The 14,779-nt window shown below is 35.0% G+C and overlaps 2 protein-coding genes across 2 annotated transcripts; both read right to left on the bottom strand.

The window, feature by feature from the left end:
• Positions 1 to 1,653: 1,653 nt before the first annotated feature.
• Positions 1,654 to 5,494, bottom strand: LOC125828915 (probable disease resistance protein At4g27220). The gene is made up of 4 exons (XM_049508223.1): positions 3,519 to 5,494; positions 2,918 to 3,446; positions 1,922 to 2,452; positions 1,654 to 1,770 (listed from the first exon to the last, which is right to left on the bottom strand). The coding sequence occupies exons 1-4, from the start codon at positions 5,492 to 5,494 to the stop codon at positions 1,654 to 1,656; spliced, it is 3,153 nt and encodes a 1,050-aa protein (XP_049364180.1).
• Positions 5,495 to 11,250: 5,756 nt separating this feature from the next.
• LOC125828885 (dirigent protein 22-like) lies at positions 11,251 to 11,835 on the bottom strand. The gene has a single exon (XM_049508203.1). The coding sequence runs from the start codon at positions 11,833 to 11,835 to the stop codon at positions 11,251 to 11,253; it is 585 nt and encodes a 194-aa protein (XP_049364160.1).
• Positions 11,836 to 14,779: the final 2,944 nt, after the last annotated feature.

Below are 14,779 nucleotides of genomic sequence, written 5' to 3'. Positions count from 1 at the left end.
CTATGTAATGCAATATCTATGCTTCAGCTTGAGGGGAGTGTTACAGAATATTGTAGATTATAAATATAATCTCTTGCCTTACATAGCTAGCTAAATCATTAAAAAGATGTGTAAGATATTTATTTACCTTTGATAGAATCTTTAGTAATTGTATATATACATGTACTGTTGAATATAGTGAAATACAAATTCTTCTATTTCCATATTTCAAATTGTACAAAGTGAATTAGGGCAATATTACTGTTCTTAATTTGCTAAACTCATTGTTTTCTGTGACGAAATCACAAGATAAGTATCCCCGTAAACGTTGAACTTGTTAATATCAAGCTATAATGCATACTTTCTTGTTTAAGCAGGGCTAACCATTTTAATGTGCTATACTCTGCGTGAGCTCTTAGTTAGGATAGTTTGAGAATTGAAAAAAATATACAGTAGCTTCTTTGTGCTTATTTTTGCAGTATGTATAACGTTTTGATTACATTGACATGCTAAGCTGTCCTTTACCTTCGAAATAGTGGTTTGGCAACTTAGTCTTGTGTGTATTGAAATACTCTCATATTCAAAAAGTAGAAACTTTTGAACTTCCAATATGAGTATTTTTATGAGGAACCAAAGCCAGATTATTATTGCGTTGGGGCCTTGTGTTACCCTTCTCCTCTGTCATCAGAGTCACTTTATGTCCTTGTTTTGATCAACAACTATGTTGTTTTGTGGCGGTTTAGTTTCTACTATTGGCACTTGTGTTTATGCATCTTGTGCAAATTATTCACACACACAAAAGCCAACAAATTCTAGTATAAGAGAACTCACAAATTGAAGGAAATGATAGAATCTCACGTCTGAGTGACACTTCAAATAAGAATTTAACTTGTATACACTGGCAATGAAAACAAGTCTTACATTATCTCTGTATTTTACTGACAATTAGTACACGATATAGTTAGATTTTGTTACAAGTTACTTTAATTTGATCAGTCAAATAATAATTGTAGGCAACTAATGATTACCCAAATCAAAGAGGAATTTTAAACGAAGACTTCACTTTTAGTCTAAAGTTCACATCTCAAAACAGTCTTTTCATTATTTTTTTTCTCCAAATAACTTTGGTCCAAGACAATAATTTATGAATTGCTTCTTTCTGCGTTTGTCCAAACTTGCAGAAAAAATTTGAAACTATTAAAGAATTTCTACAGACACAAGTAAGAAGTAATTACTCATAAAGAAGAGTGTCAGAACTAGGACTTCTCTTCTACTTTAATAACATGTTATAAAATTGTTGTTGAATCAAAATCAATCCGAATATGTAATTAAGGAAATTACTGATACAAATACAAAGTCTCTTGGCAAAAACAGTTGGGCTCACGTGAATCCATGCATTATAATATCCATATGCCTCTGCTTGTTATGTCCATCATGAGGATCTTACCTACAGGGGTGCTAGGGCTTGATTAATAAGATATCAAAGGGGCATGACAAAACGTAATAGGCTACTACTTTAGGCTCATGCTGCTTCTTCAAGATCCGCTCCTTCTTTCAAAAATCAACAAACAACAGTATAGGTATTAGGTCATGTTTGAACTAACATGGACTATTCCTAGCTATCTTTGGATTCATAGACATCAGTAGCTTCTGCCATCACCCCAAAATCATGGTTCACCCTTCCGAGTCATCAGCAGCTTCAGATTTGTCGCCATCATTAGCTTCAGATTTGTCGCCAACAGTAGCTTCAGATTCGTTGCTGTCGGTAGTGCCTTCACTAGTATTTTGTTCCTGGGAGCAGAGAATAGTGATGCTTCAGATTTCCAATTGAAAATACTGTACAAGGAAGTTGGTTCAATTGACAAACATAAATAAGTATCTGAATATTACTATTACTATTAAGTTAAGACAGAAAGAGAGCACTAGAGTTAATTGGTTATACAATTAGTGGCGCAAGACAAACCTTAGAATTGAACCTCTGTTGTATCCATTCATTCAGATCATCTACTTCCACCCTGTCATCGTAGTTCACCCATTCAAGACTCGGTGTACTCACAGATACTCCCTGTTGGACAAACGTCTTCATTTCAGGGCAGTCATCAATCTTCACTTTTCTGAGAAATGGAAATTCAAGAGCACGCTTTGTCAGAAAGAAATGCCCCAGCTTAGGCAGTCCTTCAAGCTGCAACTTTTCCAACAGGGGAAATAAGGGCTCGTTAGTCATGATTTCTTCTCCTTGTTGTTCCTCTTCTGTGATCACTTCTTCCATTGACACACAATTTTCTATCAATAGTATTCGTAAATTCCGAGCACCTCTGGTCACTGATGGAGACATCAAGTTTCTCAATTTTCTACAATTATTTACTTTCAATGTTTCAAGTTTGCTGAAGTAGGCAGTTGGAAGTTGGTGAGGGCATAGAGCACTTATGTTAGAACTATCGATGTCTAGCACTTTCAGGTTGAGACAAGAAACCTGCAAACGTTCAAGTATCAAACTTGGAGCTGGGTAACCCGTCTAATCCGTCCATTATTTAATAGGTTGGACTCAAGATAATTTGGATTGAGTTCAAACTCAATTCATTCAAGCCTTAATACATTTCAAATTGAGGTTATAAAAGTTAAATAACAATATGTTAAAGTTATTGAGATTAAACTGGTTAAATTGGGTGGGTCATAACACAACCCGATTTATAACCCATTTGAGCTCAACCCATAGGACCCCAAAGTAAACTTGAGGAGGTCATTAGTCTTAAATTTGTTCTTATTTTTTTATTCTTTTTCCATATCTATATATTTTCACACTACAAAAATGAAATAACATCAAGAAATTCAAATAATGAAAAACAAATAGATCTATATAAGAGAAATATTTAAAAACTTAAATTAGCCCTTGAATAACAACTGAAAAAGTAAGCTGGTTTCATGATAAGAAGCAAACCTTTTCATGAAAAAGAGGATTTGAGTTATTGACGGAGTTGTTGGCTGTAGGCCAGAAATTTTTGAACTTAGGTAACTCCTCGAAGATCATTTTCCGTAACTGAGGGAACTCAATAGCCTCAATAGTGTCACTGCAAAAGTGAGTCAGGCATTTCAGATATTCAAGCTCCAACTCATATAAATTGGGGAACTTGATTATTTCATGTCTCCTCCCAGAGATCTTCAATAAATGCGTCACTAAATCACAACTATCGAGGTGGAGACATTTCACGTTCTGAAGTTTATTCAGTTGCAACTCAGTCAACACATTATTAGAGCCATTTCCGGTTGAATATATGAATTCGCTCTCCTTCAACAGGTGGCAGATCCAATTACCCAATGGCCTGGTCTTCGTGACCTCTAAAGTAATACTCCTGTCGTAATCATCCATGGCTGAAGTCCACATGGGACTCACTGTAAGATTGTACCGTGTCAAGTTGGAGGAAAGGCTCAAGTTACTGTAGATAACATCTTCGGCACATTTACCAAATCTCAGTGTGGTCAATCTCGATAAGGATTCCAGTTCACTCAAGGTGGAGTAACTACAACATTCTACTACAAACATATGTAGTTCCTCCAATTGAACTAGCCTTGATAAGACACCTGCTGAAATCCTTTCAATTGTATTAAATTCATTCTGCAACTCCAACATAATTAGATTGGTTAATTTTCCAATCTCCACTGGCACCTCCTCTAACTGAGAATTTCTTATGCTGAGAATTTCTAAAGTGACAAGTTCCCCAATAATGGATATGTCAGGATACCTTAGATTACTCAGACACAACGTCCTCAAACTTGACAACCTCTGAATGGATGCTGGCAAAGGCAGAATGGAGTACAGACTATATCCACTCAGGCTTAAGACATTGAGTTTATCCATTCCATCAAAAAAATCGTCCTGTAATTTGAATGAATCTTCAACCCGGAATTTCAACATTAAAAGCATCAGTTTTGGGTAAAATATTGGTCTAGGATGCTCATCAAATTTATTTGCAACTATTGACATGTGAGTGAAATGCTCATAAGAAGTTCTTCTTGGGAACTCTTCCGAGTTAACATGATGACTTACCATAAATTTATGCTCTCCCTCAAACGCAATACTTATAGCCACATCACGGACCACATCATGCATTTTGACATAGTTTTTGTCTGAACCTTGGGCTAACAAGAAACAATCTTTCAATGTTTCTAACAGAAGACTGACCGTATTTCTTGCATGTTCTAAATTTCCGATTTCTGAAAAGATGCAAAGCCCCCTTCCGCATCTTAGTAATTCTTCAGGACAGATATCACTATCTTCCTCGAACAAGGAACATAGCAAAAAGAGGTTCTTTGCTTCATTACTTTCCAAGAAATCATAGCTTAGCCTTAGAGGTTTATACAACTCTGTGGGCACTTCAGGAATAGTTCTTGTTTCTGCACTTCGTAATTGTTCAAGGGCACAATCCCACGAAGGCTTGGTTTTAAACTTTTTTAGTGCTCCTGCAACTGTAATAATTGCAAGTGGCAGCCCCTTGCATTCTTTGGCAACCTTTTTTGCAATGCCAAGTAGAGAAGGATTGTCGACAAAATTACCAACTTTCTGCTTGAAAAGGGTCCAAGCTTCCTCTTCAGATAACATTCCAACTTCCATGATCTTCTGAGCTCCCATTGCTTCACAAACAGATCGGAAACGCGTTGTGAATATCACTTTGCACTGATGTTTGTGGTTGCTTCCACTTGGAATTCCAAGTCTCTTTATATCAAGAGCCTTCCAAACATCATCCATGATTATAAGGATGGGGCTGTTCTGATCCATTAACCTTGTACGCAGCCGATCTCCACGACTCAACATATCATCCCCTTCTAATGTCAGTCCGACTCCTCTTGCGATCTCACCCTGAATTCTTTTAGGGTCTGGTTGTTGACTGACAATTACCATGACAACATCATTGAACATCCTTTCTTGTTTCGCCTTTAGTCTGATTTTGACAGCCAGTGTTGTCTTACCAACACCACCCATACCACATATCCCAATCATAGTGACTCCGTCATCTTTCAAAGCTGCCATGACCTCATCCTCTTGCAATTTTCTAGAGTCAAACACCTCACCACTGTCACTAGGTATAGCCTCACTTTGAACTTGACGATCAAAGGAGAAAGCATTTGGATTGGTGCCTTCAGTTTGAAGTTGAATCAACTCCAGTGTGATTTTCTTAGCCCTACTGCTCAGCGAGTAACGTGACTTCAAGTTTGGACACCAACCATAGCAGCAACCCCTTTCAACCTCAGCTGTACCTTGCCTTACAACTTCCACATGTTCAGTAGTGGTATCAACACTAGTTAACCAAGCTTCGCCATTGTGTGAAATGCGTTGTAAGTTTCTCCGGGCAACTTCCTCTCTTTCCTGCACCTCACTTTTGATATTATTCAGCTTCTCACATTCTTTATCCATACATCTGATATTGCTCTTGTAGTAAACTAAATACCCAATCCCTCGCGCAACTGGCTGCATCAAGCAGTCCGTTACCTTTTCCACAAAAATAGATAAGAATTCCATATCTGATTAATTAATTTATTCTTCACTAGATTTCTTAGTTACAAGGAAGCAAATTAAAAGTAGAATGAAAATAAGTTGAGAGTGAATGAATACAAGAGAGGAAGTTGAAAGTTGATAATTGAAGAGGAGGTGCTATCAGCAAAATTTTTGGTGGAATAGTAAGTACTCGTTCTTTTGGTATATGAGAATGCAAGCAGGAATAATAGTAGTGGGGTCAAAATGAGAGTATTATTAAAGTGGGAGTGTTTATTAGACAACATTTCAAAATGGGACACAGAAAAGTAGAAATAAAAGGAAAAGTGTAATGTTTGCTTTTTGAATTCTCTGAATCATGTTATGTGTAAGGAAATCTCCTTTGTTACCAGTTCAGTTGCTAGTATAGTTTATTAATCAACCTTTTCTCTACTCTCAAGTCTGAACTCTGCTATATATATATATATATATATTGGCTAGTTTCCTATTAAATGAAAGCTTAACAAACAGAGCAATGATGGAGAATTTGTTTTATGACAATGAAAACTAAAAAAGTAGTGGGGTCAAAATGACAGCATTATTAAAGTGGTAGTGTTTGATTAGATAACATTTCAAAAAATCTGATTCCATAGGGCAGTCAAAGAAATGTAGAATAAAAGTAAAAGTATATGTTTGCTTTTGGAATTTCTCTCCAATTGATTGAGACATTGAGTCATGTTGAAGCCCCTGGTCTCTACTATTGAAGTGAAAACAACTTTTTGCTATTTTTCAAATTCTCGGAAATTTTGAAATTCAACTTGAAGTTTTATGATCAAACGTGTTTTCTGGAGTTGAACTTCGAAAAAAATGCAAAAAATTCACGGCCTAACACTCCATGTTCTTACTTTTCTTTGCTTTCCTTCCTCTGTTTTTTACCCTTTCTCATTTATTAATATAGTTTTTATGGATGATAATATTAGTATATCTCAACTCTGAGGTAGAGGTAAAACTTGTGTACACTATACCCTCTTTAGATTCCACCGTATGGACTACACTGGATATGTTCTTGATTTCAACTAGATTTATCCTCAATAATTGTGATACGGAAATAATTTTACAATCTTCGTCATGCGTCAAAATATCATATTTTCAACAATATACAATTAGTAAAGCACCCAATATAATTCAGGTGTTTAATCAAAAGATGAATACTTTTTCTAAGCGGTAGCCCCTTTTAACCTATCATTAATTGGACTTGGGTCCCAAATCAACATTTGTGAATTGCATTCCAGTTCTATTGCTTCTTCTCCGCCCAATAAATAACTGGTTGTGTGACATTGGGCTGGAGCTTGTTCATAACACAAAAGCTATTGGATTCACGTAAGCTTGGAACGAGTACTTATTAACTTTCCTAGCTTCCGATTCATGGAATACAACACTCTAGCTTCTGCCATCACTAGTGTCTTCATACTGATAGCAGAGAATAGAAGTGTTATATTTATGCATAAAGTTGACCAAAAGATCAAGGCGGGAGGGCACATCATAATTACAAAATAGATATGTTTTCATGTTGGGTCTACTTGTTAAAATGACATAAGCATTTTTTTCCTAACAATAGATAAAAGTGAAGACTCAGGGATTGTTCAGACAATTAAACTGGATAGTTCTAAAATCTCATACATATAACTCAATTTTTCAAGAACTGAAACCAACATAATTCAAATTCAAAACTAATTTGGATTTGTACGATAATTTATATTATTTTTTTTTGTTGGTTCTATTTATTATAACAATTCTAATAGCTCCTACTTTTTCTTCTCTCATGGCAAATGGTGGAGATTCAGATATGTACACCATTAAACTACAATATAAGAGTCGGTGGGTGTTTGAACCAGAGATGAACTATGTTAGTGAACAGATAGCTTATTATGACTATTGCAAGGGAGAAGAAAATTATATCACTCAGATTAGGCAGTGTATGAAAAAGTTGAAAGTCAATGATAGAAAAGTAAAATTTTGGTTTAAGTTTGGACCTTATTTTGAGACATGTATAAGACTTTTATCAATTGATTTAGATATATATAAAAAAAATTATGAAATTCCTGAAAATAAAGAGATGGTGATATTTGTCGACCACACAAATGAGGATCAATGGAACTATGATGTGGCTGATTACGAGGGTGGCCCAGTACTACATGATAAAGAAGGCTTGGTAGATGTGGATGTAATCGACAAAAGCGATGAGAATGATTTGACAACTGAAGAATGTGAGTCATTTCGTGATTCTGATTATTCCTTAGAAGAAGCTGACATTATTTTTGATAAATCCATCAATTCTACCCTAGAGTGGGTTGGTGTTACTGGAAAAAGTAGAGATAATCAAGTCAAAGGAAAAAATGTTGAGCATGGAGTTACCTCAAATATGTTGGCTATATTTCCCAGTGACACTCAAGAAGATGACTTTGCTACATCAGATGAGGAATTGATGAGTTTGTTTACATGGAGATTTTGACGATGAAAAGATCCATTGTTTTCAACCAACTAAGGATTTGAAGGATTCAAAATTTATGTTTGCACTTCATATGATTTTCAGTTATAGCAAAAAATTCAAATGGGCAGTTGAGGTACATGTTGTGATCCAAAAAATGGATATCATATTTAAAAAGAATGAAAGTACGAGGTCTAGGGTAACTTGTAAGGTGTCAAGCTGCATATGGTTCATATTCGCATCAAAGGGTAATCAAGATGAGTCATTCATGATCAAGACAATAGGTCCTAACCATTCCTGTGGCAATTAAACAGGTAACAAGACTATTGACTCTAAATTTTTAGCTAAGAAGTATGTGTAAGAGTTTAGAATTAATCCAAATTGGGGTGTGAAAGAATTTCAAGCTCATGTGATGAGAACTTATAATTGTACCATTTTACGAAATCAAGCTTATATGACAAAGAGGAAGACATTAAATCTAATTACAGGGACTAAGAAAGAGCAATTTGAGATGTTGTGGGATTATTGTGCTGAGCTGAGGAGGAGTAATCCAAGAACTACATGTATTTTAAAGTTGGACGAAAATTCTAAAACAATGGTCAATGGTGGTAGAACGAGATTTTTAAGACTATGTGTGTATTGCAGCTTGTAAACAAGGGGTTTTAGCCGGATGTCAACCCATAATAGGAATTGATGGATGCCATTTGAAAGGGAACCACAGGGTGGGGGGGGGGGGTGGACTACCGACAACAATAGGCATTGATGGAAACAACAAACATGTATCCTATTGCATTCGCAATAATGAAAGGTTATGGAGTTGGTTTTTTACACTTCTTGACGAGGATCTAGGCATTTCACAAAATTATTTTGTTTGGACTTTCATTTCTGATAAGCAAAAAGGCTTAATTCCAGCATTTGATGATACAATGCCACATGTTACACACAAATTTTGTTTGAGACACCTGCACAACAATTTCAAGACTGAAGGTTTTGGAGGGCAAGTATTGAAAGATGTCATATGGAAAGCTGCCAGAGCAACTAGAGAAGTTGAATTTTATAAGCATATGGAAGAAATGGGAAACTTAGATTCAAAATCCCCTAAATGGTTCATTAATAAGCCTCCATTCACTGGCCAGGGGGTTTTTCTCTTCCTTTTTGAAGTGTGATGTGTTATTAAATAATCAATGTGAGTCATTCAGTAGTGTACTTCTACATGAGACAAGTATATTTGGACAATGATTGAATCAATTAGGATCTACTTGATGTCCAAACTTCAAAAGAACAAAGATAAAATGATAAAGTATTGTCAGAGAATCGATCTGTCCAAAGATCATATTGAAGCTAGAGAAAAATAAGGTTAAAATTATTGAATGTATTGCCACTAAATCTGGTCAATTTCACTATCAGATTGAGGACATCCATCGTAGACTATTCTCTGTTGATCTTAAGAATGACATTACGGATATAAATTCACATGCTGAAGATTAGTAGTTCTCCCATTTGTGGGCAGTGTAATATTATTTTGGATGAATTGGGAGTTAATGGGGATGACGGAGTTAAGGGATGTTAGTTATAATTCACCCAAAAATGGGCGAACTGTCCGTTTTGGTGTGTGTTTTCAGAGAAGGTCCCTTTTGGTGTTTAAGGTTCAAAAAGTGTCGGTTTTGATGCCGGACTCCTCACCTAATCTCAGATATACTCATTCCTAATTTTATCTTATTGCTTATCATAAAAATAATCTACTACATTATATCTCTATCACAAATATATAAAGGCATAGTAAAAATTTAAACTTTCTAGATTTTAAATTCTAAAATACAATATATAAGTGTTAATAACTAAATTCTAAATTTAATACTTTTTATTAAAAAAATTATAAAAATCTAAATTAAAGCTACTGATTCTGCCGAACGGTAACCTTCTAGCTCCGCTTATTTGTTCACTGATCGCTTAAAAATTATTTAGTTAGTTGCCTCCATGCTTTTAATGCCAGCTTTCACTTTCAGATCATTACGCTATTATTTTGTTTTATCGACCTTTTGTTTTCATTATAACTGCCCGTACATAGTTTATTGTAGGTTTTTAATTAATTGTAAACCAAAAACAGTTCACTGGCTATACAACTATTTTTATTATTCAATACCGCGTAAACATGTCTTATCCAAGAAAGTTTGCAATTTGTACGTGCAATCAAAACACGTCTTTATCCTTAAAGAGAAAATAAAGAAACTATAGTAAATATTACAAATGACACCAAGCAAAGCTTCAAATTAAATTAATGTGAGTAATGCAGGACCATGACATTATACTCGTCAAATTTAACCAACAGATGTAATTACCGACGATTGCCATCTCACGATACTGGTGAAATGCTGGATTACGGCCAAGTACACTCAACGTGCTACCATTATTCTTTCTAGTTATGTCGTGAAAATAGAAAAATGAATTTTAGTTACCTTTTGCTTTGCATGAGGAACTTCTTTTTATATAGAGTATGTGAATAGCTAGATCGAGGAGGGATTTTATTGATACAAAACTATTGAAAATCTTGCAGAGAATACTTTATCACGAACACTTGTAGGGAATTCTCATAGCTTGAGGCGTACAATATCATTAAGACCCAATGTAAATGCATTTCCTAAAACTCAACAAACTTTTCTAGTATAAAACTAGGAGTCCAGCGCACCAATAGAATATGAAGAAAGAACTTGAGTCCATCTCCACCTCCCAAAAGAAAAGGAGTTGAGATTATATAATTAAGGGAAAGATCAATAGCAAATGATTGATGGCTTCAACATCAGCCAACCAACGTTCCTTTTGTAGCCATAATGATTATTTAGTAATTGAGAAGTTAATGTGCTATTCAATATCATCAAATAATATCATCAACATACAAGATATGACAAACGGACATTAAGACAAAATAATGGATTATTCCACAGCCTTAACGAAAGAATGTTATGTCAACGGTATAATATTATAAAGAATCATATAATGAATAATTATGGCTCTAATCAATTTGAATAATAAAATCCATTTGAGAGATATGAAAGCATGAATTGATACTTTTTATTTTGTGATATCAAGATCATATTTTTTCAACAAAAACAAAGTTCAGTAACTTTGTTAGATAATTGTTGATAGTCATTTTAAGATATTAACTCTTAAATTATTTAATACTGCGTAAACATGTCTGATCCAAGAAAGTTTGCAATTCGTATACGTACGATCAAAACACGTCGTTATAAGTCAAAATAAAGAAACTACAGTAAATATTACAAATGAACACCAACAAGCAAAGCTTCAAATAATTAAATTAATGTGAGTAGTGCAGGACCATAACATTATACTCAACAACAGCATCTCCACTGGTCAAATTGAACCAATAAGTCTTCGCGGTAGCGATTCCCTGAGCCAACCGAAAAACTCCAGAACCACCAACAATTGGCATCTCACGATACTGGTGAAATACAGGGTTCCTACCAAGTACACTCAACGTGCTACCATTATACTTGCCAGTTGTGAACACAAAGTTGAGAGTCATGAGAAGGGCACCCTCATTTTGATCAGCTGAACCATAAATCCCTTGGGCTCGACCCACTATTCTCGAGTTGGACTCTGGTCCAACTGTTAGTGGGTCGTCCATCATTGCAACAAACCCAAAGGAAGTTGGGGATTTGGCAGTCATGTTGGATTGGGCTATTTGAACTGCAGTTGGATTTTTCCCACTAACTATATCGTGAAAATAGAAATGCAACTTAGTTACCTTTTGTTTTGCATGAGGAAGCTTCTTGAACCATTTTTCAACAGCTTTGGGACCTAATTCAACACCTTGAGCCATTGGCATGACCATAATAATAACTATGAAGCAAAGCAATAGAACTAGCCTTGTTTTTTCCATCTCTCAATTTCTCCTTGTCTTGAGAAAGAATGTATTAATTGTATACAAAGATATGAATATTTATAATGAATGTGAGTAGAGGACAAGAGCATTAATAGTATTAAATTTATAAGATAAAATAATAAATTTAATTTAATCAAATTAATATTTTAGTTGATATTTTCTTAAGAAACGTGTAAATATTAAACCTGACAAATCTTTCGAAAGATGCCTATACAGCTCAGGTATGTGTTGCCTCTAAAACGCACATTACATTAATTTGCACGTTCGAGGCGCGCTATTGGATTTCTTCTATAATTTGGATTAGTTTGACCTTGAACAACTTGCACACATGACACAACGTGACAACAATATGTAATCATTCTTTAGAAAAATGCCCTTAATTAAGGAAAATTTGTGAAGGACAATGTTATTAAACTTTTGCAATTGCTCCTATATACTCTCTCCGTTTTTAATAAGTTTATCTTATTTTTCTTTTTAATTCATTTTACAAAAATGTCTTTTCTTTTTCGATAAATCTTCAATTCTAATTTTTCACGACTAGTATGTTTGAAACTACAAGATTAAGAGTCTGTTTGGCATTGTTATTAGGAGGCCAAAAATGTTTTTTGAGAAAAAAATACTTTTTTTTGAAAAGTTAAATGTTTGGCAAATCCTTAAAACTGCTTTTAAATAGAAGCATCATATACATATTTACCAATATATCCCTTATTAATTAATGGGAAAAAGGATAAATATACCCCTGAGCTATCGTAAATGGTATCTAAATACCCTTTGTTATACTTTTAGAACACTAATGCCCCTACCGTCTAATTTTTGGAGCGTGTATACCCTTTGAACTAACGGAGGGACACGTGTCACGATCTTAACAACCTATCCAAAATTTATTTAATTTTTATTTCCAATTAAAAAATTGACCCGAATAATAAAAAATTCCACCGAAATAATTTTAGGCCCGCACCGAAATAAATCTAATTTTTCATTTCTTCTCTAGTCTAAGAACCAGTTACACAAAGAACTGCAGTGACTCCATCTTCTCCGGCGAAGCTCCAGATACGAAACCATCTCTAACTGCTATCGAACCTAACCTCCCTCGCTCCAACGAAATCAGTTGGATAGTGACCCTTAATCCACCATGAAACCTGACTACCATTCACCCATCTCTCCCCCATTGTTGCTCCAAAAGCTCCGGTGAACCAAATCAGCGACCTTGGAATGGATTTATAGTCACAAAAATCAATAATTTTTTTACATAGCTGAAACTTTGAAAAATGAATATTGTTGGGCTGAAAGCCAAGAAAAGAGATCTGTGAAAATCCAGAAATCAACAATACATTCAGCAATCACACTACAATGAGAAATATAAAATATCAGTCATAAATCAGAAAAGAAAAATATGGGAGGATAGGGAACAAACATACCTCTAGCTCTCTTTACAGAGCTTTAACAATGAAGGTCAAGAAGATACTTCGTAACCCATAGCTAATTTGTGGCGGGGGGAATGTTCTTACATTCCAAAATGTACCACAAAAAAGGATTTATGGGTAAGCAAGAAGAATAAACGACGGAAAATTGCCTCTAACACCAGAAAAAACCAAACTCAATTTCATGAAACTAAAAACCACCCAAAGTGTTGTATGGATGAGTTTTATTGAATCTTACAGAGAGAATTGTGAGAAAGAAGAAGAAGATTCTATTACTCCAAAACTGAACTTTATCAATTACAATGCAAGTATTTATATAAGGCATTCTATACATGTGCCTCACTGTCATCTAACTAACTCTTCTAACTAATCCTTTAACAGACTAATTAATCCATTAATTAACAGAATTGATCAACTAACTACTATCTAACAGAATTGATTCAATTATCTAACCAATTCCAATATTCCCCCTCAAGCTGGATGTACTGAAGATATTCAATACTCCAAGCTTGGCTAATAGAAATTCGTGTTGTGTTCTTCCCAGTGCCTTAGTCAATAGATCAGCTTGTTGATCCTTTGTGTTGACATAAATGGTTTGGATGAGGCCCTTCTGTATTTTCTCTCAAATGAAGTGACAATCAATCTCGATGTGTTTAGTACGCTCATGGAACACATGATTTGCGACAATCTGTATAGCAGCCTTGCTATCACAAAAAATAGAAGTTGGTTTAATCAACTTTACTCCAAGTTCTTGAAATAAACTGGCAGTCCATACTACCTCTGTTGTTAAACTTGCTAAGCTCATATACTCAACCTCTGCAGAGCTCCTGGAGACTGTATTTTGTTTCTTGGATTTCCAAGAAATGAGTGAATCACCAAATTTTAAGACAAATCCTGTGACAGACCTTCTGGTAGGAGGACAAGCTGCCCAGTCAGCATCACAATATCCTGTTAAATGAGGCTTGCAATCAGAACTCATCAACAGACCCTTCCCTGGTTCTAATTTGATGTATCTAATCACTCTCAAAGCAGCAATCTAGTGTGACATCTTTGGCTTCGGCATTAATTGGCTTAGTGATTGAATTGTGAAGGCTATATCTAGCCTTGTGTTGGTAAGGTACAATAATTTCCCAATGAATCTCTGATATCTGGAAACATCCTCATATAAACCATCATTAGTTTGAGCATCTTGATCATATTCTGTATTAGTCAACTTCATATTGCACTCCAATGGTGTTACATTTGGTTTAGCATTCCCTAGTCCTGCCTCAACTATCAATTCAAGAGCATACTTCCTCTGGTTCATTACTATTCCCTTTCCAAACTTAGAAACTCAATTCCTAAGAAATACTTTAGTTCCCCTAGGTCCTTGATCTTGAAATGGCTATGTAGCACATGCTTAGTTTCCTCTATTAACCCAACATCATTACCTGTAATTAACAGGTCATCAACATACACTAGGATCACACCATGTATGCATGCATGATCCTCTCCTTTTAGTGAATAAAGAATAGTCTAGA

This window comes from Solanum verrucosum, unplaced genomic scaffold (genome assembly GCF_900185275.1).
Source record: "Solanum verrucosum unplaced genomic scaffold, falcon-dt-bn FXZP01000067.1, whole genome shotgun sequence".
NCBI classification, from domain to species: Eukaryota; Viridiplantae; Streptophyta; class Magnoliopsida; order Solanales; family Solanaceae; genus Solanum; species Solanum verrucosum.
This window is presented reverse-complemented; position numbering and strand designations above follow the sequence as displayed.

Excerpts from the sequence above, each read along its gene's own strand:
- LOC125828885 (XM_049508203.1), bottom strand. The coding sequence starts at position 11,835 with ATGGAAAAAACAAGGCTAGTTCTATTGCTTTGCTTCATAGTTATTATT.
- LOC125828915 (XM_049508223.1), bottom strand. The coding sequence starts at position 5,494 with ATGGAATTCTTATCTATTTTTGTGGAAAAGGTAACGGACTGCTTGATG. Across the intron at positions 3,447-3,518 it reads CAATTGGAGGAACTACATAT|ATTTGGTAAATGTGCCGAAG; the intron begins GTTTGTAGTAGA and ends GACCACACTGAG. Across the intron at positions 2,453-2,917 it reads ATCCTCTTTTTCATGAAAAG|GTTTCTTGTCTCAACCTGAA; the intron begins GTTTGCTTCTTA and ends GAACGTTTGCAG.